The sequence below is a fragment of the Notothenia rossii genome (genome assembly GCF_949606895.1).
Source record: "Notothenia rossii genome assembly, chromosome: 6".
NCBI lineage: Eukaryota > Metazoa > Chordata > Actinopteri > Perciformes > Nototheniidae > Notothenia > Notothenia rossii.
The window spans coordinates 2,281,303-2,308,854 of NC_136909.1; the positions used below are offsets into that span (position 1 = coordinate 2,281,303).

General features: G+C 42.6%; 1 protein-coding gene across 6 annotated transcripts; it reads right to left on the minus strand.

Moving 5' to 3' along the window:
• Positions 1-30: 30 nt before the first annotated feature.
• Positions 31-27,552, minus strand: LOC307043331 (golgin subfamily A member 7-like). 6 transcript variants are annotated; one of them, XM_079687712.1, is made up of 8 exons: positions 27,468-27,552; positions 25,946-26,071; positions 20,472-20,624; positions 15,220-15,321; positions 13,216-13,268; positions 1,898-3,511; positions 640-1,531; positions 31-534 (listed from the first exon to the last, which is right to left on the minus strand). In XM_079687712.1, exons 1-5 carry the CDS (start codon positions 27,474-27,476, stop codon positions 13,227-13,229), a joined length of 432 nt encoding a protein of 143 aa, XP_079543838.1. In that variant the 5' UTR covers positions 27,477-27,552; the 3' UTR covers positions 31-534; positions 640-1,531; positions 1,898-3,511; positions 13,216-13,226. The 6 variants fall into 6 exon arrangements, with proteins under 6 accessions (XP_079543838.1, XP_079543840.1, XP_079543839.1 ...); XM_079687714.1 differs by having other exon boundaries at positions 640-1,077; positions 1,473-3,511; XM_079687713.1 differs by having other exon boundaries at positions 640-1,039; positions 1,393-3,511.

A 27,552-nucleotide genomic window follows, 5' to 3' on the forward strand; every position in this document is an offset into this window, starting at 1 on the left:
AAAGCAACACATAAAAACCAGGATTCAGCACCGTGTTAAAATCTGTACACTTTTTATTTGTCAGCATACACCTTTTAGATCAACAAAAAAATACAATGGATTTCAACTGAAAAAAGAAACGTAGAAAAGTCCAGTAAACAGAACTCCTGATAAATAAACGAAACCAACAATCATACATGACATTTTATTTACATCTTTAGAAATCACGATAAAAGGTTGATCTTTTCTGCTATGGCATTCAGGAATCTGTACGTGTACATGTAGTCCTTTTATACTCTAACATTACATACAGCAGTTTGTCCAACATTTGTAAATATTTTATAAACATTACATCATTATTTCAGCTTCACAGGTAAGGTCTGGTCACACCCGGAAGTTGTGCAGGGAATTTAATTTATGCTTTTCTGCAAAGTATTTTGTGCTAGAAGCTCGGATACAGTCTCACAGGGCTAGCCAGACATCTTCTGTAGCTAGCTGCTAACTCTGGCTAGCAAATCGCTAACTCTGGCCAGCTACTAACTCTGGCTAGCAAACCTCCAACTCTGGCTAGCAAACCGCTAACTCTGCCTAGCAAACCGCTAACTCTGGCTAGCAAACCGCTAACTCTGGCTAGCAAACCTCTAACTCTGGCTAGCAAACCGCTAACTCTGGCTAGCAAACCGCTAACTCTGGCTAGCAAACCGCTAACTCTGGCTAGCAAACTGCTATCTCTGGCTAGCAAATCGCTAACTTTGGCCAGCTACTAACTCTGGCTAGCAAACCGCTTACTCTGGTTAGCAAACCTCTAACTCTGGCCAGCTACTAACTCTGGCTAGCAAACCGCTAACTCTGGCTAGCAAACTGCTAACTCTGGCCAGCTACTAACTCTGGCTAGCAAACCGCTAACTCTGGCTAGCAAATCGCTAACTCTGGCTAGCAAACCGCTAACTCTGGCTAGCAAATCGCTAACTCTGGCTAGCAAACCGCTAACTCTGGCTAGCTGCTAACTCTGGCTAGCAAACTGCTAACTATGGCCAGCTACTAACTCTGGCTAGCAAACCTCCAACTCTGGCTAGCTGCTAACTCTGGCTAGCAAACCTCTAACTCTGGTTAGCAAACCTCTAACTCTGGCTAGCAAACCTCTAACTCTGGCTAGCAAACCTCTAACTCTGGCTAGCAAACCGCTAACTCTGGCTAGCAAACCGCTAACTCTGGCTAGCAAACCGCTAACTCTGGCTAGCAAACCTCTAACTCTGGTTAGAAAACCTCTAACTCTGGTTAGCAAACCGCTAACTCTGGTTAGCAAACCGCTAACTCTGGCTAGCAAACCGCTAACTCTGGCTAGCAAACCGCTAACTCTGGCTAGCAAACCGCTAACTCTGGCTAGCAAATCGCTAACTCTGGCTAGCAAACCGCTAACTCTGGCTAGCAAACTGCTAACTCTGGCTAGCAAATCGCTAACTTTGGCCAGCTACTAACTCTGGCTAGAAAACCTCCAACTCTGGCTAGCTGCTAACTCTGGCTAGCAAACCTCTAACTCTGGTTAGCAAACCTCTAACTCTGGCTAGCAAACTGCTAACTCTGGCCAGCTACTAACTCTGGCTAGCAAACCGCTAACTCTGTCTAGCAAACTGCTAACTCTGGCCAGCTACTAACTCTGGCTAGCAAACCGCTAACTCTGTCTAGCAAACTGCTAACTCTGGCCAGCTGCTAACTCTGGCTTGCAAACCTCTAACTCTGGCTAGCAAACCTCTAACTCTGGCTCGCAAACCGCTAACTCTGGCTCGCAATCCGCTAACTCTGGCTCGCAAACCGCTAACTCTGGCTCGCAAACCGCTAACTCTGGCTCGCAAACCTCTAACTCTGGCTCGCAAACCGCTAACTCTGGCTCGCAATCCGCTAACTCTGGCTCGCAAACCTCTAACTCTGGCTAGCAAACCTCTAACTCTGGCTAGCAAACCTCTAACTCTGGCTAGCAAACCGCTAACTCTGGCTCGCAAACCTCTAACTCTGACTAGCAAACCGCTAACTCTGGCTAGCAAACCACTAACTCTGGTGATAACCCAGATTTTACCTTTAAAGTTCTGTTTACTCCCACTTGTGCTTTAATCCTCAGTGTAGACCATTTTAAATAAATACATAGTTATTAAAGAGGGAGAATGAAGCACTCAGAAATAGCACGCTTGATAACGGGCTGTTGTTAGCTTAGCTTAGTAGCTAACGGGAGAATAAATTCATGGTTAATTCAAAGGACATACTTGTAGGATTGACTGTTGTCCATTAAAAACATTATTTAAACTGGACACCAGATGTAAAGAAGGTGTCCAATGGGAATTGTTCGCTTAGTGCATTCGTTCTTAGACATTTCATTTTCTTATTTAATTGTTTTGGGGACTTAACATTGTGGATTCAAGTGAAGATTAAAATGTGCTTTTCAACAACTTCTGTGTTTAGCTCAACTCATTAAATGTCTGAATAAAGACAGCAGCTTAGAAACGTTGAGGTACAAAACAGCAGCTAATTATCTACGGGAGCTACGACAGCTTATTAGCCACCCTTCCAACTCCTGATTCCTTTAAAGCGTTGTCAAGATGGCTTTCTTTCGGATAAAAAAAGCTAATTTAAGAGTCACATTCACCAAAGTTGGACTTAATGTGAAACATCCGAGCTGATTCACCTTTCCCCCCCCATTGAGCAAATACCCATTAGCAGCGTTTTCATTGGAATAATAACATTTTGAACCCTGGTGTGACCATCCCTGTTCACTTCAACACATTCAAAACCATTACAGGCACTGTCAACTAACAAGAGCACTTTTAATACTTCGGTCAAAGGCAAATCTCACAATAAAATATGGATATATCGAACAGTAGTCACCAAACACTATGCATAGCACAGCTTACAGAAAGAAGCATTGATCATATATAACACTGAATACAGAGCGGGCACATGTTTTGGCTTTCTTACATTTAAAAAGATGCACATTTTTGTTGGACGTTTGACTGGAATGTGTTTATGCTGACAATCTTAAGGGTTGTCAGTTTTAACTATAAGGTCAAACATTATAAAGTAAACATGCAGGAAGATAAATAACCAGACACCCTGGAAAGAAATAAGGAATAAAGCAAACAAACCTCTTGATTCAATGCTTTCATAAGATAATAAAGTACAGTATTGGTTTGGATGAGTTCCTTCATTAGACATTAATTACCCTGACGTTTTGGCTTGAAGTGTCCCACAAATAAATATACTAAGTGTTGCTTTTTAATCCAAAATAAAGGATTATTACTCATTGAATTGTGCCAGCCGTCTCATTAAATTACAAACAGATTGCAGACTGTAACGCTTAAAGATAAAAGGGAGTCAGGAATATAGATATCTTGGTCATAAAGGATTCTCACGCACATTACATGGGAACGGGTCGATTGTAGAGACGCAGTTTTTAGGTTGCAGGTCTTTTGGGGTGTCCTCATTGGGTGGGTCCTCATGGGGGGGGGGGCACTGATGTGGACCTTGAAGAACGGTTTGACAGCTACAGAAACACAAAGATGAACACAAGACTGAGCTTTAAATAAGACAGAAAATGTGTAATCAATAACGATGACTTTTTTCACACAGTTCTCAGATCACTGCACAACCTGCCGTCCTGTAATCCAGTCATGAGGTATTTTCAAAGAGTAAGGCCAAAGTGCATTTTGTCACGAAAACTAAAAAGTGACAGTCTTCTGATTCCACTGAGACACGACATACTGATCTACACCTCAACATCAGCAGGAGAGGACTCTTTAAAGTAGAGACACTACATACTGATATACACCTGAACATCAGCAGGAGAGGACTCTTTAAAGTAGAGACACTACATACTGATATACACCTGAACATCAGCAGGAGAGGACTCTTTAAAGTAGAGACACTACATACTGATATACACCTGAACATCAGCAGGATAGGACTCTTTAAAGTAGAGACACTACATACTGATATACACCTGAACATCAGCAGGAGAGGACTCTTTAAAGTAGAGACACTACATACTGATATACACCTAAACATCAGCAGGAGAGGACTCTTTAAAGTAGAGACACTACATACTGATATACACCTGAACATCAGCAGGAGAGGACTCTTTAAAGTAGAGACACTACATACTGATATACACCTGAGCATCAGCAGGAGAGGACTCTTTAAAGTAGAGACACTACATACTGATATACACCTGAACGTCAGCAGGAGAGGACTCTTTAAAGTAGAGACACTAGACTGATATACACCTGAACATCAGCAGGAGAGGACTCTTTAAAGTAGAGACACTACATACTGATATACACCTGAACATCAGCAGGAGAGGACTCTTTAAAGTAGAGACACTACATACTGATATACACCTGAACATCAGCAGGAGAGGACTCTTTAAAGTAGAGACACTACATACTGATATACACCTGAGCATCAGCAGGAGAGGACTCTTTAAAGTAGAGACACTACATACTGATATACACCTGAACATCAGCAGGAGAGGACTCTTTAAAGTAGAGACACTACATACTGATATACACCTGAACGTCAGCAGGAGAGGACTCTTTAAAGTAGAGACAATACATACTGATATACACCTGAACATCAGCAGGAGAGGACTCTTTAAAGTAGAGACGCTGCATACTGATATACATCTGAACATCAGCAGGAGAGGACTCTTTAAAGTAGAGACACTACATACTGATATACACCTGAACATCAGCAGGAGAGGACTCTTTAAAGTAGAGACACTACATACTGATATACACCTGAACATCAGCAGGAGAGGACTCTTTAAAGTAGAGACACTACATACTGATATACACCTGAACATCAGCAGGAGAGGACTCTTTAAAGTAGAGACACTACATACTGATATACACCTGAACATCAGCAGGAGAGGACTCTTTAAAGTAGAGACACTACACACTGATATACACCTGAACATCAGCAGGAGAGGACTCTTTAAAGTAGAGACACTACATACCAGAAGCCCTGGTAAACGTTGTCCTTTCTTGTGATTATCATTGGATTTAGTGTTTCAGTCCCAACACTCCCAACTAGACCAAAAGCTTTAACCTCCAACTGCCACATGAACTGCTTTCATCAAACAGCATTTCAACATATACCTTCATTTCTCTCAATTCAACACTTTAGCAGAACCTTGAACCCCATTCAGTTCTTCAACCTACATTTAAAAGTATCTTATATCAGGGTTTAGTCTGCACCGGGTAACAGGAGCGCTGCGCCCTCAAACCAAAATGCAGTTTCCCTGAAAAATGTTAATGGGATGACAGAAAACAATATTTCTGTTCCTGTATAGTTCCTCCAGAAATCTGAGTATCAAGCAGAGCGTCAGATGGCACAGACGTTTTTGTTTTTTACGGAGCTCCGACGTCACGTTGTTGTTTACGTTGTTGTTTACGTCAGGAGACATCTTGTATACGGGCGTCATGTTCTCCAGATAATTGATACATCTTATAAACAAGATCAGAGACACAGTACTCATACTAGGCTATATCTTTCTAGAAAACCCCCCGCAATACTTCTATATTAATTTATATTGCCAACACTGAATGAATTACTCGCTAACTCCTTTGAACGCTAACACGTTGACTGACAAATCAAACTCTGGTGTTCCTAAATGCAAAACTGAATTAGTCAGGGTTTCAGTTATAGAAGTAGAAAAACCAGAGTGGATTAGATTCTGTATTCAAATAATAGTGAGAATGTTAGCTGAGGCTTTTGGACCTTTTTATTTGGTGCGTTTCTTTACGCTGAACACAAACTGCTCCGCCCTTGACTGACACTGATAGATATTCAGGATTTGGTCTAAATCAGATAATCTGTCTGCTGGCTCTCCACATGCAGACCACGCTTACACAACAGCTCAAACTAAGCCATCTATATCTCACACACATTGCAAAACACAGCGTCTACAGCTCGGTTTGTTGGAAGAGGCATTGAGCGTTTGATTATGGTGTTGAAACCAAAAGCAGGTATTGTTCAGTCAGCTATTTATGAAGAAGGTGTGAACGTATGTTGACCAACAGAGAAGGTGGAAGAAGTACTTAGATCTTAAACCTAAGAAAAAGTAGAAAAACGATGGTCTTAAAAGAATAAAAGTCCTACTTTGGAGAAACCAATTAAGAAGTACAGAAGTATTATCAGCTTCAAGTGTCCCAAGAGAAACTATTTAGCTCTTTTCACAGTAACATTATATTATGCTGGTTCTGTCAGTCACAGTCAATGTGCAGCCAGTTCTAGATGTATAGTCAGAAAGCTGGTGGATTAGTAGTTAGGTAGTGCCTCATATCATCATGTTTTAATATGTTCGAATTAGAGGGGTCAACACTCACATTGCAAAAGCTCGATTTCTAAGTGACCCAAGACGCCGTTTGTGTGTGAACGAAAAAGACGATTGTAAGACGATATTGGACGTGAATGGCCACGTGTTAATGAAGGCTCGATTTAGAGTCTGCAGGAGACTGTGGAGGACGAAGAGGCTCGGACTCTGGAGGAATGGATGTTTTAGTTTGTGTGCAGCGTCTGCTTTCTGTGGTTCATCCCGTCTTCCAGCATGGCAGCGCTCCAACGCACTTTTCTCTCAACAGCTCCTTATAAACGTCTGGGGTTTACATTCCTCAACGGGACATGTTTGTGTATGGAGGCTCTCAGCAGGCTTCTCAAACGGGAAGATTAATCCCCGTCTGCTTCTGTGCGATAATGGCAGCCGTGCTTTATCCATCAATCCCAAATGTTGCCAAACACAACAGTCCCTATACAGTAGGTAAAATATTTACAGGCTGTCTTCCCCGCTACAGTGCAGTCTGCAGAGTCTGTTCTAAAGTAGTTTCCAGTATGATCGGGGGCCCGGGAAGACACTGAGAAAATGCATTTTTCACTTCACTCAAGGAAAGGAAGGGATTTACTTTGACAGAGATTGATATCACTTATGGGATGAGATCTCGAGGCAATAACCTGAGGGATATAAAAGCCATCTGTGGTCATACTGTCTCTCTGGGATGGTACATTACGGCTGAGGAATGATAACTGTTGACCAAAAAACTCAATGTACAACAGGGGGAATCAGGAAGAGAGTATTTACTTAGCTGGAAAAACCTTTCCCTGAGAATATCAACAATTTGGGAGGTTTTCACTTCAAGTCTTAAAAAACTTTATTTCCAGTTTAGTAAAAGTCTTTTTTTCTCACTATAATGGAATGGAGAACACAAAGTACTTCATTGGCAGCCTTTTTTTCACAATAACAACTCAACAATTACTATTCTTGGACGTGTTATCGTACGGTTTTAATGTATTCAACGCCCTGCATGTGTGGCTTAGCTCCTAACTAGTCAAACTGTTTCCTCTATCGTCCAAAATATTCCCTTTTCAGGCGGTGATTTAGCAGTTTGACCTTCTGCTCTCCTGTGACGTAAACGAGTAATACCTTACATGTTGTGCCTGTCCGTGATGTTATCTAACATTCTTGGAGGAAACTGATTTATTGGCTGAATTCTTGCATAATACACAGAGAGATAGACGAGAAGCAGAACTGGAAGAACATGTGTATTAAGGTTGGTTTAACATTAGCTTTATCTTTCGTGTTGCTATTGGAAAGACTATAAGTAGCATAATTCATGTTGACGGTCCACTATCAGCGTTTGAGCTATTTCTCCAGAGCTAAACCCAGAGAGTCAACACGTTATTTTAGCGAATAAAAGTGTGAATAAGCCTCTGATTAAGCAGGAAAGCTAGCTGTGCTAACGCTTGACGAACTGGAACGATGACGAGAACAAGTTTCTGTTCATTATTATCATTATTTATTATTATTATTATTAAACGGAGCAGAGAGAACATGCAGTTTCTACCTTTACCCAAAGCTCAGAAAACATGCATACTAAGTTTAACAGTTTTACATTAGCTTTGAGTCTATCTTTCGTGTCGCTGTTGGAAAGACTAAGTAAGTAGCATAATTCATGTTGACGGTCCACTATCAGCGTTACAGATTCTCCTCTAAAGCTGAACCCAGACATTATTTTAGCGAACAAGTGAATAATCTTCTGATTAACGCTCTTCAGTAAAGAGGAAAGCTAACTCGGCTAACGGTTGACGAACTGGCACGATGACGAGAACAAGTTTCTGTTCAAACAGAGCAGAGAGAACGTACAGTTTCTATCTCGTGGCAACAAACAGTGACGTCCACAGATGTAACTTCAGAATGCCTCAAAAGACTACAATCAACCCTGAAGTTAAACCCCCTCAAAATGGCCAGTTCTGCACAACCCTCCGAATATCTTTGTACATTCTTATGCAAGATACCTCTCTTAGGCCCAATCCCTAACCACGCCCTACACCCTACACACTACGCCCTACACACTACACACTACACACTACACCCTCCCCCTCCGTTTGCGCGGAGGGTCCGCCACATTAAGTGCTGTTCCAAACCAACGAGTGTGGAGCGGTGCGGAGGGGGAGTGGGCTATCAAGCCCTCAAAGAGCGAGTCTGCAGCGGTGCTGACTTGAGACCGATCTCTACCTGACCGGAGTCACGCTGTGTGTGTCCGTCAGGAAACAAGCTGTTAACAAGTAGTTCCAGCAAACATCCACTGATAAACTACGATGTTAACAACCTCATGATAACCTCACATGTTTTTAACTTAGGATCATACCTGGGTTTAGTCTAGAACAAGGTAAATGTGTACATTTTATTATAAAGTTGTGTATATTTACAGACTGTTGCAAAAACTAAGAAGCTTATAAAAATCAGATTTAAAACTAAAACAACACAATTAAAGATGTTTTGAGTTTAATTTTTTGTCATTAATTTACATTTTTTGTCAAAGAGTTTCTGATTTGAAACCGTTGTTACATACAGTTACGGCATTTCCTGTTTCTGCCGGAGAGAGGGGAGGCCGTCCCAAAGCTTGCTGCTGTATTTACTCCCTCCATCTGACAGGAGGGAGCCTTGTTGAGCTGCGAGTGTGGCTACAGACGGAGTTCACTCCGTCACGGAGGGGGAGTGTGTAGGGTGTAGGGTGTAGGGCGTAGGGTGTAGGGTGTAGGGCGTAGTGTGTAGTGTGTAGGGCGTAGGGTGTAGGGCGTAGTGTGTAGTGTGTAGTGTGTAGGGGTAGGGTGTAGGGTGTAAGGCGTAGTGTGTAGTGTGTAGGGCGTAGGGTGTAGGGCGTAGTGTGTAGTGTGTAGGGGTAGGGTGTAGGGCGTGGTTTGGGATTGGGCTTATATCATCTTAATCTTTATGGAGAAACGACTAGCATCTCATGAGCAAAATGAAATAATTGTGGTAAAGCTTGGCGAAGTGAACAAGGAAATGGGCCATTTGAAACGTGATGATTGACCAACTAGGTCTAAAGACCAGAACAAAAAGGAACATTGAATTAAACTCCTGAGGTCTATCAGGGCGTAATGGATGAGAACCTCCACCCAAATGTAAATTCAAATCTCAGTCGTAGGCAAACTGATCTCATGGGATGTGGAGTTGTATTGATGAGGGTTCTTCAGCTTCATCTAGCCCACACTAGTGCTACCCCAGATCCTGCTTCTTTCCTGTGCCCTGCTGTCCTCGACCACTTTGAGCCTGTACCCCTCTCCTCTCTCTCGGATGTAGTCAAGCACCTGCGGCCGACAAACTGCACCTCAGACAGCATTCCCTCTCGCCTCCTCAGAGATGTTTTTGAATCAGTTGGAGCAAGTATTGTATTATTTATAAACACCTCTCTTGGCTCAGGATGTGTCCCAGCTGCCTTCAAACATGCCGTGGTCAAGCTACTACTTTAAAAGAAAAATCTCGACCCTTCCATTCTCGCAAATTGTAGGCCCATCTCCCAGCTACCCTTTTTATCTAAAGCCCTGGAGCGAGTAGTCTACGCCCAGCTGCAGTCTTTTTTAACCATGCATGGCATCCACGAAAAGTTTCAGTCTTGCTTCAAACCCATGCACAGCACTGAAACAGCCCTTTGAAGAGTTTTTAATGATCTGCTCCGAGCCGCCGACTCAGGTAGCCCAGCTGTCCTGGTGCTGTTAGACCTGACAGCTGCCTTCGACACTGTGGACCATAGCATCCTGTTTTCACGGCTTGAACAGTCCGCTGGCATCACAGGCTCTGCCCTTGCATGGTTCAGGTCCTACCGGACAGACCGTAGCTTCTCAGTGCAGCTAGGTGCCTTCTCCTCTGCCAAAGCCCCTCTTACCTGTGGGGTTCCCCAAGGCTCGATTCTGGGCCCCATCCTTTTTCTACTGTACATACTGGCCCTAGGTTCAATTCTCACAAAACACAACATCCCCTTCCACTGCTACACCGACGATGTACAGATCTATCTGCCACTCAATTCAAATGCCAACTCACTACAGCAGTTGATGGACTGCTTAACAGAGATCAAATCCTGGCAGAGCCAAAATTTCTTTTTTTGACCCCAACCTCCAGCCTCCCAGGTTGATATTCTGAGCTCCCTCAAAAATAATATCCTCCCCTCTGTCACGAAACTTGGAGTGACCTTCAACAGCGCTTTTAAATTCGATAAGCAGGTCAGCAGCGTAGTCAAGACTTGCTTAAAATATGACTATTGGCTAAGACCAAGTCGTTTTTATCTTTTAAAGACCTGGAAAGGGTTATTAACGCCTTTGTTACCTCAAGGTTGGATTACTGCAACGCTCTGTATGTGGGTACGGACCAGGCGTCAATTAAACGCCTGCAGCTAGTGCAGAACGCAGCTGCACGTCTTCTCCCTGGCCACAGACAGCGTGATCACATCACCCCAACTCTGGCCTCACTGCACTCGCTTCCAGTTCGGTTCAGAATAGATTTTAAACTCCTTTCATTTGTTTTTAAAGCCCTAAATGGGCTGGCTCCGGCCTATGTAGCTGAACTCCTCCATCGCTACACCCCAGAGCCTTAAGGTCTGCTGACCAGCTGCTGCTGGTAGTGCCCAAGACCGGGCTCAAAACCCGAGGGCACCGAGCCTTCGCAGCAGCTGGCCCAGGCTCTGGAACACTCTGCCCCTCCATGTGAGGTCGGCACAGACCCTATCTGCTCTTAAGACACACTTCTCCCTGACCTTCTCGTCAGAGCGGAGCACGACTCCTGACTTTTCCCTGTGTTTTTTATATCTGTTGTCATTTATTGTCTTTTATTGTGATTGTAGTATTTATTACATGTACAGCACTTTGCCTGACCAAAAATTGCTTTTAAATGTGCTTTATAAATAAACTTTGATTTGATCTATTGCCTGACAATTGTGGAAGAAGGCATTTTAAATACCAGTTCTCTGTAGCATTATAAAACATGACGATGAAGAAGAGGAATATCTGCTGCTGTTTGTGTTATCTTGAAACTACTCGCCCCTCACTGCGGGATAAGATAAGAAGTACTTTGTTAATCCCAATTTGGGGTTTTTGTTGCTGCAGCATAAAACAAAACAAGGCATTTCACATAATAACAAATTAAAAGAGTAGAAATGATCAATTCTAAAACAGAAACATCTCAAAATAGAAATAAACCAGCATTAGAGAGTAAGAACAAATATACAGATGACGGTGAAGATAAAAAAATCCATAAACTGTCTGACAAATGAAAAAAATTGAAAAAAGATAGAAATTAAAAAGCATAATTTGAAATAATGGTGCTAAAGCTTGGCGAAGCAAACGAGGAAATCGGCCATTTTAAAGAAACATGTGGTAATTTTTGATGACTTAAAGACATGTTGCTGACAGGAGTCTTCATCACTTTCTCATGAGGTCTTCATGAGCAGACTGACCAAACACCGCAGTTCAACGTCATAAAGCAAGCAGAGTAATCCTTTAAATGCTCCATGAAACAGTCACTAGCATGACTCACAGGGGAAGAGGCTTCACACTTTGATGTGGGAGTTTTCTTTGAATGCGGAGGAGGCGTTAAATCTTCTGTACACACACACATTAAGTATGCAGTGAGCCCTCTCATTAAAGCTCTTTCTAAAAGACCCTTTTCTCAACACTCAAGGGAAATATGCCTGTTTCAGAATTGGAAAATGTGGGGGAAACTTCTGAAGCAATTGGAGTCAGGACTCAAAGAGACACGATGGAGAGCTGGAGCTTTGATGGCAAACACTGACGGTTTATTTGGAGCGTCGGCAAGACATGTCACGGGCCACGAGTTGACCAGACGGTAGAGATGCCAAATCAATTCTGAAGAACCCCTCTGTAGCTCAACGTTTTAACTCGTTCAAAGTGTAATAAGCAACATTCCATGAAATAATAATAAATAAATAAATAAATAATAATACATTACATTTAGAAAGCGCTTTTCCTGGTGCTCAAAGCGCTGACAAGCAAGGAAAACCAAATAACAACAAAAGTAGAAAGTGCTAAGCTAGGAGGAATAAGGGCAAGGGGTTAGTGGATGAGGAGTTGAAGGCAAGAGTGAAAAGGTGAGTTTTGAGGGATTGTTTGAACGATGTGAGAGTGTTGGTAGATCTGACGTGGCTGGGGAAGGAGTTCCAGAGGGAGTCGGGGGGGGCGGCTGCGAAGGCCCTGTCACCCCAGGTCCGGAGCTTTGTCCTGATGGGCTGCAGTAGGACCTGAGGCGACGGGTGGGGGTGTGTCGTTGGATGAGGTCACAGAGGTAGGCGGGGGGGCAAGGTTGTTGAGGGCTTTGGAAGTGAAAAGTAATATTTGAAAGTCAATGCGGTGTTTGATGGGGAGCCAGTGGAGGTCATGGAGGATGGGGGTGATGTGGTCGGAGCGTCGGGTGGAGGTGAGCAAGCGGGCAGCTGAGTTTTGGACATATTGAAGTTTTTTTTTGTGTGTGAATGCAGGTGATCCAGAAAGTACGCTGCTGCAGTAATCCATGGATCAGAGTTTCAGCAGCGGTCGATGAGAGGGAGGGTCTAATGCGGGCGATGTTCTTTAAATGGAAGAATGCTTTTTTTGTGACCTGGTCGACGTGAATGTGCCAGGTGTCCCACAACCGAGACTTGCCCGGTCACAAACTGGTAACAACAACAGCTTGCTAGGGCAGCCCCTCCTTAAGGGAGATAACGGCTGCTCAAGGCTGGAGCCTCTGTGTCAGACGGTGAAGGAGGACACGAGGACAAATGATTCCCTAACAGAAAAATGTATTTGTTCTCTTTTGTTTGTCTTGTACTTACTTCATGGCCTTGCGTCAAATATGTCCCATTAGGAAAGAAGAACGTCATGGCATATATAGTGAGCTTTAAGACTCACCGTGGAAGCTTTTATCTGGTCAGGCTTCTGTCTTCAAAGATGGTCACCTCAATCTTTACAGGATGCAGTCAAAGAAAAGCTTTTTGAAGAAAGTTCGGCTTCATTTTCCATTTAAAGCAATAAGCTCCATTTATCAACAGAAGAGAAAAGAGCTTTTGGACACAGTTGAAAGAAGCGGACTGACATTTGGATTTAAGAGACTTGACACTTTCTTGAAAAAAACAAATTCTTGACATCATGTATTTGTTTTTGCTCACGTTAATAAGTTGCACTGTCCGTATGAAATAAACAATATACAAACTAGAGGGTATTATTAGTTGTCTTGAGGCGAAAGCTCAGCTGTGAACAATTTCACTCATATTTTCTTATGACACACACACACACACACACACACACACACACACACACACACACACACACACACACACACACACACACACACACACACACACACACACACACACACACACACACACACACACACACACACACACACACTCTCCCCCTCACATACACACACACACTCTCCCCCTCACATACACACACACACTCTCCCCCTCACATACAAACACACACACACACACTCTCCCCCTCACATACACACACACACACACACACACTCTCCCCCTCACATACACACACACTCTCCCACACATACACACACTCTCCCCCTCACATACAAACACACACACACACTCCCCCTCACACACACACACACACACACACACACACACACACACACACACACACACACACACACACACACACACACACACACACACACACACACACACACACACACACACACACACACACACACACACACACACACACACACACACACACACACACACACACACACACACACACACACACACACACACACACACACTCTCCCCCTCACTCACATACATACACACACACACACACACACTCTCCCCCTCACATACACACACACTCTCCCCCTCACATACAAACACACACACACACACACACACACACACACACACACACACACCCCCCTTACATACACACACACACTCTCCCCCTCACATACACACACACACACACACTCTCCCCCTCACATACACACACACTCTCCCACACACACACACTCTCCCACACACACACACACACACACACTCCCCCTTACATACACACACACACTCTCCCCCTCACATACACACACACACACTCTCCCCCTCACACACACTCTCCCCCTCACATACAAACACACACACACACTCCCCCTCACATACAAACACACACACACACACACTCCCCCTCACATACAAACACACACACACACACACACACACACACACACACACACACACACACACACACACACACACACACACACACACACACACACACACACACACACACACACACACACACACACACACACACACACACACACACACACACACACACACACACACACACACACACACACACACACACACACACACACTTCCTGTAAACTATAAATCACTATGTATTAGGTCATTGGTAGAGCTACTTAAAGACTGTGTTTAACAAGTTAAAATCACCCAAAACGCTCAATGCATCATCCCTCTTTCCCGCACACGCTCATTCTTGCATAATGAGAAGGTTTTTTTTATGTTACGGCTGTTTAAATGCAGACCATTTAAAAGCATCGTGGCTGTGTTTTTTAATCCATCTGAGAGTCAGATACTGTAAGTAGCTGGAAATGATTTATTTAAGGAATTTTTTCTTAAGCTTTTTTTAAGACAAAAGACCAATTAACCCGATAAAACAAAGTCATGGACCAGCTCCAAAGGCTTCATTCATAACATTTAACGACTTCGTGTTAATAACCTGTGTCCTATAGAGTCGGCCTAGAAGTCAATGCTTTTGAACGTGTGTTTAAAGGGGACATTTCTAATCTCTTAACAGTAACACAAGGCTCTCAAGCTGCAGCAAAGTGCATTTGATGGAAGACGACCAACAGAGTTTCCTGGTTAAAGTTTAGGATACGACTCTTAGGCCTCTCTCGATGGGGTCGGTGAGCAGGAGGCCTCGCGGGGCGTAGATCTTGTCGTTCTGCTCCTGAATGTACTTTGCAATCTTCTTCAAAACCTTAAAAAAAAAGGAAAGAAAAATCACAGTTTCAGGAACATTTATCATAAATCGAAAAAACCACTGGTGTCAATGTTTTAAGAATCTCAATCTCACGGCCACATTTCATAGAATTAACAAAATACTGTTGAGCTGATAACCAAAAGAAAAAGGTTGCTTGGTCTAACTACAAACATATTGCAATTTCTTGTTTGTTTGACTGTTATTACACCTGCAGGATTGTCCCTCACTATGTCAGTATGCCTCTGAAATAGTGTTAGTCAGCTATTTTTCAATTTAGTCTTACGGTACGTCCACACGGCAGCGTCGCGTTGAAGCTTGCCGGTGGGCGTGTCTGGCATGCGACCAACAACCAATCACATTAATCCCCCGCCCCGGACACACAAGCACGCGGTTTGATTGGCTACCGCTTGTACTGGCATATGATTTGATTGGCTAGCGCTTCCGTCGACGCTTAAGAAGTTAAACTTTTCTCAACTTTCGAAGCGAGCAACGGAGGCAAAGCGAGGCGACGGACCCACAATGCAGTTCGGCAAAGCTTGACGTCATGCCATTCAAAGTGAATGGAGCGTCTCCGTTGAAGCACGCGACGGAACCGTGTGGACGTACCGTTAGTCTTAGTCCCGTGTCAAATGTCCTTGTTAGTTTTAGTCATATGTAGTCACCTTCAACCTGTTTTTATTTAGTCAAGTTTTAGTCGACTAAAAGTCTGAGCATTTTAGCCAAAGAAAACTAACTATTTTGAAAACTGTTGACATTTGAGTTTTTTTTTTTTATCAGATGATATTGAACATTTCAGTCAAACTAACCTTATTTGATGAAGAACACAGGAACACAGGTTGAATGATTAAGAATGCAGAAAGTGGTGTTTTCACCAGCTGTGTTATGGCCACATTGCTTCCCTTCTGATAAAGCAATGCAAGATGTAACGTTATCTTTGATAATATTTAGTCTCCTCCTTTTTCGTCAACGAAAGTAATTTTGCAACGTTTTTATTTAGTAAACTACATTTTCGTCTCGTCCTTCTTCGTCAACGATATTGCATGTTGATATCGTTACAGTTATTGTTTACTGACGTCGGGGCCGTCTCGTCATCGTCTCTGAAACATCCTTTCTGTTATTGTATAAGGTTCATGAACATTGTATAAGATGCACATCAGAAGAAAAGAGGACAATGAGAAGGGGAGGGTCTCAATGTGCCCTGTTCCCTTATTGCAAATGTTTACTACTCCAAGTATATTTCATTGCAACTGTTGAAATGTTCTCAACTGTCTTCTAAATAACAAGGAATCTCAATCTAGCTGTTCACACAAGACCTATCAATGATTTACTTTAAATGCTCTGCTCTAGATTGGCCATACATCATAAGACACACGGTGCATCCAAGCTATTGATGTGTTCATGGATGCAATGTACCATTTCATAAGGTAAATCAAAGACGTAGGGGTTTTTAAACCTTCACTGAAGACACACTTCTTCTCTCTGGCCTTCGAGTCAGAGCTGAGCATGACACCTGACATTTCTCTGGGGTTTTTTCTGTTGTAAATTCTTGTTATTGTAGTGTGTTACATGTACAGCACTTTGGCTCGACCAAAAATCGTTTTTATAAATAAAACTTGATTTGCTTTGAGTTGATCAATCCTAGCAGCACAGAAGCAGTAAAAGATAATGTTGATAGTTTTTGAGAATTGTTTTATCTTTGTTCTTTTGGTTAACTTACTTTATTTCCTTGTAACCATCAAATATCCATCTCTCTAGATTTTAAATCATCCATCTTAGTCACTTGGATATAGACTCGAAGACTAGAAAACTCAAGATGGATTAACACAACATGTTCTTCACAAACATTCATAGATAGCAACCTCTGGGTCTGAGACTGAAATCCAGGTTTAGGTTTCTCTAATGTTCAGCAGTCTGAGTGTATAGAAGACAGGATGAGAAAATGAAGCTAATCCTCACTTGATTTACTCTAGCCTTCTTCAAAACAGCATGATGTTCATTTCATAAATGATGGTCCTAGTTAGTATAAAATAGATGTGTTACAACGGTGTGTTACAACTTGAACACAGTTTCACAGTTAGCCTTTTTCAATTGATTGTATAAATATGGCCTCTTAAAAATGTATTTTTGAAGCCCCCGGTTGTATTAAGCTGACCCTCCAGAAAAATGCGATTCTGCGATCGCAGAATTTACCGCATAATCAGCAAAATGGCGCAGATTTTTAAAAGGCCGCATAATCCCCGCATTTTTCCACACAAAGTTGAAAAAAAAAAAGGGAACTCGTCTTGACGTGACGTCATCAGCTCGCGCATCACAGAATGTAAACAACACTGTATAGAGTGAACGTGTGGAGCTCACACGATAGAGAAAACACCAAGATGAAAAAATCTAATCCATTTACCGACGAACATTTCTACTAAAGACCGGGCAAAAAGTGGGGGGAAACTATTCTGCACCCCGTGCAACTGTGTGTTGGAGCATAAGAGAACATCGACGGTGACGACCCACTTTGATTCATTCAAACATTCAAAAATGCTTTCTGCTGCTGCGGACAAGAAAGCCAAACAACTCACGTTCAGCGAGGCATCAACCTCCAAAACGCTTTAGAGGGCTACAAGAAACGAAGTGAGTAGCTACAAGATTGAAGCTGGTCAGATAACCAACGAGTAAATGAAAACAGAAGGCGGAGAAGTGTGTGTGGGGGGGTGTGTGTGTGTGTGTGTGTGTGTGTGTGTGTGTGTGTGTGTGTGTGTGATTAAAATAGCCCAATTGCTTTTAAGATAAATAAACATCGAATGTGTTTAATTGAATAGTAAAGGGGTTTAACGTTAGTGGCAGGTTGTGTGTGAGAGAGAATAAATAAGACAGCCCAATATTAAAAAAAATTGTTATTCTTTCCCCCCGCATATTTAGCATATTTCGCAACTTCCCGCAATTTCACCGCATAAAATCACATAAAAACCCCGCATGTTTAATCGCATAATCAAGGATTTTAGCCCGCGTTTTTCTGGAGGGTCTAATTAAGCTACCTCACACGTCTCTTCCAAAAAGATTAAACTGGCGACGACTAAAATGCCGAAATCGAGGCTTCAAAACCGCGTTTTTACAACCCAATGGAGAAATCACGGCGACTACATCGACTGCTTATAAACGCCTCCAGTCATTGGTTGTGCACTATCACATTGACATTAGTGATTTAGAGTGAAATGCATTAAAATGGACTACACACATCCATTTCCCCTCTGGATTAATTGTATTATCTTCAGAGATATCTTCACATTTGATAAGCACCAGTTCAGACGTTAGTGTGTCAAATATCTGGATTTGAAGACCAAACTGAGGACATTCACATCATAACTATCTTAGTCATAAACAGATCATTTAAACTCCACTAAGTCCATTTACAGTATTTAGTAATGACCTTTTTATTCTGTCGAAGGTTATGTTGAAACCTAGAATAAAACCAGCAGACTCCCAAAGTGTCTGGCTCAATGAGCAACCAGAGGATCCAACCCACCACATTCTTGAGCTGAGCAACAGACCCCCTTTTTTCTTTGGTAACGACCAGTCAATTTAAAATCCACGACTTTATGAGTGCTCATAAAACCCAAACCCAGCCAAATGAGTTATTTATCCCAGTTCATTTAAAAAAGAAAATATTCAAATGTAAGAGGAAAAGACCATTGGCATAGTAAATCCAACATTGTACTTAAACTGGGCCAAAAGAGATTTGAGATGTACACCAATCATATTTATTTGCTGGCTTTCAGAGGTCGTGATTTACAGCCAGGCTAAAGCTTTCACAGCAGGAGCACAACTTCCTAAAGCTGCTTTAAACATCTACATGTCAATGTGTCACTTATACGTCTACTTGCGGTCAAACCAGGATTTAGGGTTTGTAAAAAAGGTACATTTCTACACATTATTAGGACTAAATATAATTGTAAAATGGTAGTAATGCCCATATGATATAAACAAGTTTGGTGCCATTTACAATTATCTACAAAACCTTTTTTTTTTTTTTTTTACAAAAGCCAGGAAGCCAAGAAGTTCTTTAAACTTCTCAATTGTTAAGTATTGTCTCGACAAACACTATGAATAAATAGAAGACATCCAATTTATCCTAACCCTTTGAATAAAAGCATCTAACAAATTACATGTAATGTAAAAATAGTCTGTAAAAGTGAGATAACTCCTCATGCCCAACGTGGTGACGTGAAGTCATGTGACCGTACTATAGTTCCTTTATAGCCCAACATTAGCCACCTTTAGCTTAGCGGTGGTGACGTGAACTCATGTGACCGTGCTGTAGTTCCTTGATAGCCCAACATTAGCCTCCTTTAGCTTAGCGGTGGTGACGTGAAGTCATGTGACCGTGCTGTAGTTCCTTTATAGCCCAACATTAGCCTCCTTTAGCTTAGCGGTGGTGACGTGAAGTCATGTGACCGTGCTGTAGTTCCTTTATAGCCCAACATTAGCCTCCTTTAGCTTAGTGGTGGTGACGTGAAGTCATGTGACCGTGCTGTAGTTCCTTTATAGCCCAACATTAGCCTCCTTTAGCTTAGCGGTGGTGAATTGAAGTCATGTGACCGTGCTGTAGTTCCTTTATAGCTCAACATTAGCCTCCTTTAGCTTAGCGGTGGTGACGTGAAGTCATGTGACCGTGCTGTAGTTCCTTTATAGCCCAACATTAGTCTCCTTTAGCTTAGCGGTGGTGACGTGAAGTCATGTGACCGTGCTGTAGTTCCTTTATAGCCCAACATTAGCCTCCTTTAGCTTAGCGGTGGTGACGTGAAGTCATGTGACCGTGCTGTAGTTCCTTTATAGCCCAACATTAGCCTCCTTTAGCTTAGCGCTGGTGACGTGAAGTCATGTGACCGTGCTGTAGTTCCTTTATAGCCCAACATTAGCCTCCTTTAGCTTAGCGGTGGTGACGTGAAGTCATGTGACCCTGCTGTAGTTCCTTTATAGCACAACATTAGCTTCTTACTTCAGAAATCATAAAGTGGTGTTAATATGTGGAGATTATCCTGCTGAACTAAAAGTGTAAGAATCATAAACGTTTGTTTGACTGAGATTATTATAAAAAAATCCCCTTTTTTTGGCTCTATTAACCCGAAAGGCAGATTTGTAGTTGAAATGTGTCTTACCTTCTCGTAGTGCGTCTCCATACACAGGAAGACGGTGTATGCAGTGAGGCAGGCCAGACAGCCTTCGATATACGACTGGCTTCCCAACTTCTCCGCTTCAGCGTACAAGTTATTCAGCGTCTGCATCGTCTCCTCGAACTGCTGTTTGTCAATCTGAAATACAAGAAACATCAAAAGGGTTAAAAATGATAATACAAAAGGTATTGCCAAGTGCATATTTGGCCATAAGTGTGAGATCTTTGTTGGGATATTCAACTGGTAATTCATCCTGCTAGCACCAGATAGTTTTCTCTTTCCATCTCCAGATAAATAAGCGGCTCTATTTTCTTGGAGTCTACATTCATCAAGGGATTTCTGGGCCACCTTCCCACATTGGAAATTATTAGGATGGCCTTGCCAAATAAATGTTTTCACTTAATAACTGACGTACGGTGAAAATCCAGGAAGGAATCTAGATGGATTCTCCTTCTCCAATGGCGCACCTTGAATAAAATTAAGACGTATCTCTGAACTGAAGACAGCTTCTGGGATACAAACTGTAACCAAGACTGGCTGGAAATCAAAACCGTGTTTTTCTCAAGAATTTCCTCAAAGGAAGGGGGTTTGAAGAGTGATGGAGGGTGGAGAGCTGCTGGACTCTGAGGCTGTTGGACTGGGGCTGTCGACAGTAGTCTGATAGAAACAGACGCAAGGTAACATTTCGGTATTGGCAAAAAACGGAGAATCCTTGGGAGGTTATGGCGAGGTCCGTGAAGGCCATGCCATTACAGTTCTTAATGTCCTGATCCTGCTTCTGAGTTCATCCGGTTTATTATCCACTGACTGGACGTTTTCCAGAAGAAAACCCTGAATAAGGACGATGTTCTTTACGATTCTTTATAGCCCAACATTAGCCGCCTTTAGCTCAACGGTGGTGATGTGAAGTCATGTGACCGTGCTGTAGTTCCTTTATAGCCCAACATTAGCCTCCTTTAGCTTAGCGGTGGTGACGTGAAGTCATGTGACCGTGCTGTAGTTCCTTTATAGCCCAACATTAGCCACCTTTAGCTTAGCGGTGGTGACGTGAAGTCATGTGACCGTGCTGTAGTTCCTTTATAGCCCAACATTAGCCTCCTTTAGCTTAGCGGTGGTGACGTGAAGTCATGTGACCGTGCTGTAGTTCCTTTATAGCCCAACATTAGCCTCCTTTAGCTTAGCGGTGGTGACGTGAAGTCATGTGACCGTGCTGTGGTTCCTTTATAGCCCAACATTAGCCGCCTTTAGCTTAGCGGTGGTGACGTGAAGTCATGTGACCGTGCTGTAGTTCCTTTATAGCCCAACATTAGCCTCCTTTAGCTTAGTGGTGGTGACGTGAAGTCATGTGACCGTGCTGTAGTTCCTTTATAGCCCAACATTAGCCGCCTTTAGCTTAGCAGTGGTGACATGAAGTCATGTGACCGTGCTGTAGTTCCTTTATAGCCCAACATTAGCCTCCTTTAGCTTAGTGGTGGGGACGTGAAGTCATGTGACCGTGCTGTAGTTCCTTTATAGCCCAACATTAGCCTCCTTTAGCTTAGTGGTGGTGACGTGAAGTCATGTGACCGTGCTGTAGTTCCTTTATAGCCCAACATTAGCCACCTTTAGCTTAGCGGTGGAGACGTGAACTCATGTGACCGTGCTGTAGTTCCTTTATAGCCCAACATTAGCCACCGTTAGCTTAGCGGTGGTGACGTGAAGTCATGTGACCGTGCTGTAGTTCCTTTATAGCCCAACATTAGCTGCCTTTAGCTTAGCAGTGGTGACGTGAAGTCGTGTGACCGTACTGTAATTTTTTTGTTAGTGAACAAAGGACACATACTTAGAATTTTTTACATGGGACTTTTTTAAACCAAAACACCCCAAAATGTCTTCCTCTCGCTTTAAATCCGAACAACTGAGAGAAGGACGTATCAAATCCTCACCTTTGTCTGAACCAGCTAATGCTATTCAACAGCTGGTAGAAGCTAACACACCTGATGCTGACATTTTGCCAACTATGATACACTCCCTGAAAGCTGATTTTTTTTTGGAATTGACTCTGTAAAGATAATTAAAACAGTAGATAGGACCATTGCAAGAGTTGGTCTAGGAACACGGGTAAAACCATGCGAAAGGTCGAGCTAGCAGCTAGAGATCATAGCAGGCGGATAATAGAGTTGGAGGCTACCTTTAGCATCTGACCGCTCAAGGTAAACATCTAGATGACCGATGAGAGGACCTGGGACTTCAAATATTCATTTCCAACAACCTAGCTTTTGTGCATCGGACAATACACCATTTTAAATATATATCATTAAATCCATCCTGGACACCAGCACCTGTGATTTCTCTGACACCGAAGGGTGAATTAAAGGTCTCCTATTATACTATCGAGAGCCGAGAGCTCATGAGGAGAACTCTCCCAGCAGAAACTCAGCTAAATGCTGCCGTGATGAAACTCCACATCATGTTCCAAACCACATCAAGGATTCTCTCTGAAACAGGATGGAGCTCAAACTCTTTCTCTCTCTCAGGTTTACCACAAGGTGAGTTCCTTTTGATTTCCTGCTTCTTCACACACACACTCTCCAGCACAGGTTAGCTCTGAGTGTTAGCATGCTAATGTGAACACAGACCATATTACTTCCAGAACACGTCTCATTGTTTCTGACAGCAACGTTTCTGATTGGCCCTTGGGGGTAAAGCCCGCCCACATTTGAGTAATGTCGTCATGGTGCAACAAATCTGGATCAGCTCCGTTGTTCCCCAGTTTTTAGAGATGTGGGTACGGAGGGAAAGAGAGAGGGGTTTATTTTCACCGAAACAGCGGGGACACATATTGATCAAGAGACATCAAAAAGTGCATTTTGCATGATAGGAGACCTTTAAAGAGTCCTCCACCCTCCAATGTTCTGCTCTCTTTTGCCCGAGGAATGCAGCATCGGGTTCTGACACATCGGTGGTTTTTAGGCGTGTTTGATTACCGTCATCGAGAGCCTTTGATCTCCGTGTAAATCTCCCATTCAGAGGCTGCGATTCAAACCACAGCTCTACTTCTGAGAGTCTTTCCATTGATGCAGATTTATTAGCATTATGAATTATAGATTAGTGTACAAGACTGAATTCAGTGAGGAAAAGCTAGTTTTCTTAAATCACTTAATATGACAATAACGAAAAAAATGTATTTAGCTGCATCTCTGCCTGATATAATTACCAAATATATCAAAGCTTAAAACGTTAAATGTCTCGGGACTTCTAAACAAGCTACGCTGAAATGCATTTCATTCTTTTATTGTACGCTTGGTTTTATATCTTTATTATATCTAACCTATTTTAGACCAGTATTTAGACTAGTTAATTATAGTCTTGGTATTATTTAGTATTCAGGGTGAGATCAGTTTTAGGGTATTTGGTAAGTGTGAGGCGTGTGGAAGTAATGTATTTTAAATACTTTCTTTTTAGTGTTTCTATTCTCAAGCTTAAGAAACTGAGTGTGTCTCCATTCGGTCCTTGGTAGGATTCGAGACCATTTGTGAATAAATTAATTTAATCAAATTCTCTATAACAGACGTTATAAATGTGACAGAGAGGCGAAGTCCCTCCCTTTCCGGTGACAAATATTCAAATGTAATTTAACTGAACTGATTAAATACACATTGCACACAGGTCAGTGAACAATGTCAGTTCCTAATTTATATAACTAAATGTTAAAGGGAAGCCAGAAAACATTATTTCTGTTCCTCAAAAACGGTTGAATTCCTCCAGAAATCTGAGTATCAAACAGAGCGTCAGACGGCAGAGACATCTTTGTTTTTACGGAGCTCCGACGTCACATTGTTGTTTACGTCACGTCGTTGTTTACGTCAGGAAACATCTTGTATACGGGCGAAATGTTCTCCAGATAATTTATATATCTTATAAACAAGATCAGAGACACAGTACTCATACTATATCTTTCTAGAAACCCCTGTAACTCTCTTACATGGTTTGGCAACTAGCGCCAAATACATTTAAAACACGGAGAGCTTTTCCAGGTCCTTGGTGAGATTCTCCAAAAGCATTCAAACAGTAAGAAGACCAAAAATAATACAGGCCCACAGCCTAAGACAATTATCTGCAGGACTGTGAAGTGACAGACCTCTGCAAATCAAACAGGGGAAATGTTTTCCTTAAGAACCATGAGGCTTTTTAAACTTTAGGTTATGCAAACATCCTCTGAGGTAAATAAAAGGGTTACAGTTTAAAGGCCCGGACACACCAAGCTGACCCCAGAGGACACGTCCCGACGGACCCGACTGTTGTGTCGCCTCACGTCTCCTGCGTCTTGGCCATGTGTTGCACTGGAACACACCTCAAAGACTTCAGCCGACGGCCAAGTAGCACGTACGAACTGCGCATGCGTGAGTGGCAATAACTCTCCTTACCAGCAGGCGGCGGTAGTGTGTATTCGTCATTCAAAAGAGGCAACAACCGGAAGACAGACTGCGTGATAACCGAGAGAAGAACAGACTGCGTGATAACGTCTGTGTGTGCCTAATCGTTTGTTTGCGTACCTCACTTCCGTTTCGCTTCTCAGGCGCTGATTCGCTAAGCTGAACAGCCAATCAGAGTGATTTGTTTTGCCGAGGGCGGAACGACACGACGGTGCGGGACACCAATCTGAGTAGGGCGACAGGACGCTCAGTCGGCTTGGTGTGTCAGGGTCTTAACATTAAGGAACTTTGATGGAGGACTGAATGTTTTACAGGCCAATAAGAGAGCTTCAAATTTTCTCTTTTACTTTTTAAACCCGACTTCAATCTGTGTGTCTTTGAATAACCTTCATTAATTTCTTTAATATTGTACTCACTCTACTTCATTGCATCTACTTTGTAATACAAAAAGCTGAAACTACTTTTCATGCTTGTATAATGAATAACTTGAATAGCTAACTATTATAGTACATTCTATCTAGGCTTGTCAACTCGCACGAGATTAATCTGGAAACATTAACGTGATTTTAAACAATGTACGCAAATAAAGACCCGGTTAGACCCACACCTCCTCCTGTAATTTGTTCGCGGATGTTAACCGTGAATTGCATGGTTGTGAAATGGCAAATCCATTCTGGGAAATCAGCACAAGCTGCATGTATTCACTGCCTGGAGACCCTGCACTCGTTCTGTAGGTGTGGTGAAACAGAGGAAGGGTCTTTTGCTGAACCGTGCTCCAGTTTCTTGAGGTTCAGAGTCACCACTGTAGGAACAGAGAGAGCTGCAGTATGATATCAGCAGAGGTAAGATGACCTGTGTGGAGCACATTATACAGAGGGTGATCACAGTACGAATACTACCATACTGCTCTCTCCCTCCCTCTGACATCTCTCCCTCCCTCTGACCTCTCTCCCTCCCTCTGACCTCTCTCCCTTCTCTCCCCTGACCTCTCCACATCACTGTGGTTCAACAGATCTCTCAGAATGACAGTGAAGTGTTTCCTACCCGGGTCTCCAGCTCGGAGGGGAACTTGCTCTGGAACTGGCACACGGTGCCGTTGGAGTAATCTCTCTGGAGGAAGACTTTGGCAGCGACGGCCGCCTGCTGCCTCATGTCCTGCAGGCTGTGAGTCTGAGGACACACCAGGACTCAGCATTTAGAAACCATCACATGCTGATAGAACACACTGTGCACAATCATAAGCCTTTTAAAGCCTTTGAGACACTTTCTGAGTCAGCATACCATAATGACCTGTGAGGCTGTCCAACAATGTCCAATGTCACTCGTTAGATGGTTTTATCCAAAGTGACTTACACATTGCCCCATACTCATATTTTTGGGGTAATTTTACAGTTTTTGAGGAACAGAAATATTCTTCTTCTGGCATCACTTTTTGAGGGGAAAATCTGCATTTTGGTTTGAGGGCGCAGCGCTCCTGTTACCCAGTTTAGATAAAACCCTGGTGTTGTAAAAATTGGGAACTGACATTTTTCACTGACCTGTGTGCAAAGTCTATGGGGGGAGCAATTTGGGGTGAAGTGTCTTTGGGGACACAGCGACATGCTGAGAGCAGTGGGGATTAAACCAGTAGTCCCCTGATCCAAACATCAACGCAGTAGCCCACTGAGCCACAGCCCCCCCACCAACATCCCCATCTCTGACCCAAACCACGTACTGAACAGTGAATATGAACTGTGTCCATCAAATCAGAGACACAGGATCCCACGATTTAATAAAGTCAGACTGAAGCTCTCCTTCACCAGTCAATCATCACAGTAAATAATAGAGTGTGTGAGCTGGTGTGACGTCAAATGTCAGACTTGATCTGTCTATTAAAGTATTATAGAAGTACAAGAGCGTAGGAATACTCTGTTACAGTAAAAGTCCTGCATTCAAAATGTTCCTCAAGTGAAAGTAGAAAAGTATTCTCATCAAAATATAGTGAAAGTAGCGACAGTAAAAGTAGTGATTGTGCAGATTGGTCCATTTCAGAATAATAGATATGATATGTTTTATAATGATTGATCATGAAAGTGTTCTCAAAGCTGGTAAAGGTGCAGCTAGTTTGAATGACTTTGTATACTGCAGGGTAGCTGGTGGATTTACTCCAGGTGGAACTAAAGTCTGATTTAACACTTGATTATATTTCACATCATTCATCCACATCTGTGAAGTAACTGAAGGGATTAAATACATGTAGTGGAGTCAAAGTAGACCATTTACCTCTGGACTGTAGTGGGGTAATAGTATTTTAAGCACTTGAGTAACTGTACCTAGGTACTTTACACCCCTAGCTTATGAAACAACACAATATCGCTATTTAATAAAAAATATATAACTAGTTTCCAGCACATTTGTATAAACAGGCCTACTTTAGCCTGTTAGCTTGATCAAACTAGTCCACTTTCCGTCTCTTTTCATCCAGTAATACCTCTCAGAAACACTCACGAAACATCAGGTTAGAAAGAAACAGTTCCCTCACATGTGTTGTACCTAAAATATATAATATTAATGATCGTTATCTTACCTCTACCATGATGAACAAGGTTTATGTTTTGTTTGTTTTCCGCTAGCCTCTTTTAGCATGTGCTACGAAATAAGCACTCCGGAGT